The 4,119-nt window shown below is 32.4% G+C and overlaps 1 protein-coding gene across 1 annotated transcript; it reads left to right on the top strand.

Moving 5' to 3' along the window:
• Positions 1-2,410: 2,410 nt before the first annotated feature.
• On the top strand, positions 2,411-3,340 carry LOC101562888 (olfactory receptor 12-like). The gene has a single exon (XM_004638015.1). It carries the CDS (start codon positions 2,411-2,413, stop codon positions 3,338-3,340), a length of 930 nt encoding a protein of 309 aa, XP_004638072.1.
• Positions 3,341-4,119: the final 779 nt, after the last annotated feature.

Here is a 4,119-nt window from a genome sequence, read left to right as displayed (position 1 = left end):
ATGTTTTTTCTGTGTAAAATTTTGGTTCTCATGTCCTCCACAAAGCCCTTTCTCCTTTCACAATATATGATAATCTTAGTAATTAATATTTTTCCCTCACCTTTTACCCTCTTTATTGTGAAGACGAGCCCACTAATCTCTAGTGAATATCTTGTAGAGGTTTTGCCCACCAGTTTGGTTTCCTTCCCATGAGAGAATTTCTCTCAGGACTCACTTCAGACCTATTTGTTAGCTTAATAAATGAGAAGTTGCAGTAAAATAAAACACAATAATAAGATAGAAGCTACAAATTTTCTAGTATTTGCATGTTAGCAAATTACAGCAATCATCTGAAGAGCAAAAAATGCAATCTGTAGCTCCAAAAATCTTCCTTTAAGTAAAGGTTTGCTCCTTTCTTTTCATGTTTTTGTCTTTTTCTGAATGACCATGAATTGGCATATCCTAGAATGTTGAGTAAGATAAGATGTAACAATAATTCTTGACAATACTTTAATTTATTCCTTTAGACAGAGTTAATTATATTTATTAACCTTTTTCTATATCCCTATTGAAACCAGGGTCTTGTTAATGTAAAACATGAATTTAAGAAAAACATGCAGTAATTAAATTACTAGGCTCCACCATAGGTTATTTGCCATTTCTATTTTAAAGATAACTTTTAAAAATAATAAAACTATACATAATTTCAAAGCAAGATAAGAAATTAACAGTGGTTACTATATTTCATGCTACTATCTTCAAAATAGTTTCTCAGATTGTCAAATATAAGTACATAAGATCAGTCTAATGATATAAACACTAATTGTTCTTTTTTAAATAAACTAATAGAAATTAGTAGTACAATTATCTTAGCTAGCTTGTGTGTGTGTGTGTGTGTGTGTGTGTGTGTGTGTGTGTATTCCTTCCTTCTCTCTTATTTTCAACATTCCTTTACCTTAGAAACAATTGATAAACATACCTCTTAAGCTTTAATTTTTTCAAGAAGGTTGATTATTGAACCTAGACCAACTTGATTTTAATACAATCTGAACAGTCAATACTGGCATAAAAACATGTAAGCACTAATGAAACCTTTTATATTGCTGACAACAAAGAATACCAAAGACATTTAATAACTACTTTATAAAGGTAAAATTTAATCTATTCATTGTATTATACACATAAACATATAATTGTAAATTTATGGAGTTCTACAATTTAAAAAGACTTTTTAATATGATAGAACTTATCGAATTGTTTGCCAGTTTCTTTTTTCATTTACAGCAGATTATTGAATTTTAAACTAGTGTGTTGCTTAATCTCAAATTCTAAGTCATTCAAATTTATTTTATGTTGTCTTAATTTCCAACTTCCTGAAATTAAAATTAAAATTTTCATCCTCTACCCTTGCACTGTAATTTATTTAAGAATATTTTGTAATCAAGAGAGCACATGTTGAAAATACAATAGAAACTTAAATACATATTTCTTCCTTGTATTGTTCTCATTTGTAGCTGTCTTTACAATGTTTTGTTGGCCTCCTTATACTCCATGCATTTATATATTTTCATTTCTAATTAAATTTCTTCTATAGAGAAAAAAATATCCTCGTACAAAATTTTAGAAATATCCACCTGAGTTTTTCAGCTCAAAAATAGGGAAAGGCAGGAAGGAAGGAAGCTTGGAAGGGAAAACGGTATTAAGTAAAAGTCTGATTTCATTGTGTTTGACAAATATGAGCAAAATAGGTATTAATTTTAGGAACGTAATTCTTCCATTAGAATTTATGTCCTTTAGAATGACAAAAATAACTGAAGAAATACTGATGCAAGGTTAAGGTACAAAAGAAAAGAGCTTTTCTCAGGCTCTAAAAGTTTCTTTCTAATAATGTAAGAAAGATATAATTTTATGTTATTTTACATCAGTTTCAAAAAATCATTAAAAATGAGACTATAAATTGAACTCAATTTTTCATCCTAAAAATCTGAAATCCATATATTCAGCAAATCATATCTTTTTTATGTAAATTACAAAGTCTGTGAGAAATACTTGCCATTATGTGTGGAAAGCTTAAGTGGAAGTAATTTGATGATAAGTTCAAGCAAAAAATTCAAAAACTAAAACTCTCATTTTCAAATATTTTCCTAAATTCTCCATTTCCCCAAAGTATACTTTCAGAGTCAGTTTTTGCTACCTACAGATTAGTGTTTATAAAGTTTACTACTGAGACTGAACTCTTGTACTAAGATTTTTCAAAAATAGTAATCCATTATTTATATTCACTGATATCTATAAAAATACTAAGAACAATGTGAAAAATATGATGCATTTTGTGCTATGCTTGCTCACCACTTATTTTCATTAAAACAAGTACTCTAATCACTTACTTCTTTCATCTTTACCATCCTCCAGTTCTACCCATGGCTGAGGTATGAAGAGAGAACTGAACAGGAGCTACTCAGCAGTGGCTGAATTCATTCTGTTAGGATTCAAAATCCCCCAAAAGCTACAGATTCTCTTATTCTTCGTATTTTTGGTGATTTATATGTTCATTTTAGTGGGAAATGTTAGCATGATAATTGTCATTAAGATAGACGCTAGACTTCAAACACCTATGTATTTCTTCCTTAAAAACTTGTCCTATTTAGATCTCTGCTACTCCACAGTCATCGCACCCAAAACTTTGGCCAACTTCTTGACTGATGAAAAGAAGATTTCATATAATGGCTGTGCTGCACAATTCTTCTTCTTTGTCTTGTTTGTCACAACTGAAGGCTTTCTTCTGGCTGTAATGGCCTTTGATAGATTCTCAGCCATTTGCTACCCTCTCCTTTATCCTGTACGTATGTCCCAGAAAGTTTGTATTCAGTTGGTGACTGGATCTTACATCTGTGGATCTATCAATGCTATAGTGCAGACTAGCTTCACTTTCAGTTTACATTTCTGTCAAGAAAATAGAGTGGACCACTTCTTCTGTGATGTCCCAGCAATGATCAAGATCTCCTGTGTTGACACCACTGTAAATGAGAACGTGCTGTTTGTTCTCTCTGCTCTTATCATAATCACCACCACAGCTACCATTCTGGTTTCCTACGCATACATCCTCTCCACTGTCCTGAAGATTCCCTCAACTCAAGGCAGGGGTAAGACCTTCTCCACCTGTGGTTCCCATATAGCAGCAGTGAGTTTGTTCTATGGGGCTGTGTTCTTCACATATGCTCAGCCTGCAGCCATGTCTTCACCAGAGCAAGGCAAGATTGTAGCTGTGTTCTACACACTTGTAATACCAATGCTGAACCCTCTAATATACAGTCTCAGAAACAGAGATGTGAAAGATGCTGTGAAAAAAATATTATGTTAAAAATGGTGCTGTCAGTGACATTTATAAACTATTACAGAGTGGAAAATTTGTTTTCTAAGAGTCTTAGTCACTTTTTTTCTCTAAAAATTATTATGATGAAGACATTTTTCTGTGTGACAACACTTACATTTTTGTTTCATCAAATACTATTTCTCATAATATAAGCAGATACATCATGTTTTATTTACCTAGAATATATGACAAGATATATGTTCTCAATTTGTGATTAGTAATTATATTTTCATTTTACTTTTGTGTTGATGAAGACATAAACATTAGATTTTTACTATGTAATCACTAAAGTGCTATGTACGCATATATTTTTACAAGGTAGTTTTGTCTTGCTTATAAGGTGAAATGCATTGCATTGATGGCAAAGTGGAATGTAATGGTTACATAATGACACTTTTGAGTTAAAGTTTTGTTTCCCATAGATTCAGATTTACATTCTGGAAACCATCATCCACAGACATACAACACCAATTAAAAGGACACTTACATAAGATACTGGAGCAATATAGGGGTTGAGGAGATAGCTCAGAGGCCTAAGCAGCTGCCTAACAAGCACAAGGACCAGAGTTTAATCCCTGATATCAACTGCTGTGCCAGCCCTGGAGCCCCATGCCAGCAACCACAACCCAGCATAGTGGCACATGCCTATAATCCCAGCGCTGGGGAGGCTAAGACAGGAGGATCACTATGAGTCTGAGCTGTATAGCGAGAGCCTGTACCAAACAAATAAATAAATAAATAATTTTTAAGAGATATTTTAGCAATAT

This window comes from Octodon degus, unplaced genomic scaffold (assembly GCF_000260255.1).
Source record: "Octodon degus isolate 3935 unplaced genomic scaffold, OctDeg1.0 scaffold00093, whole genome shotgun sequence".
NCBI lineage: Eukaryota > Metazoa > Chordata > Mammalia > Rodentia > Octodontidae > Octodon > Octodon degus.
This window is presented reverse-complemented; position numbering and strand designations above follow the sequence as displayed.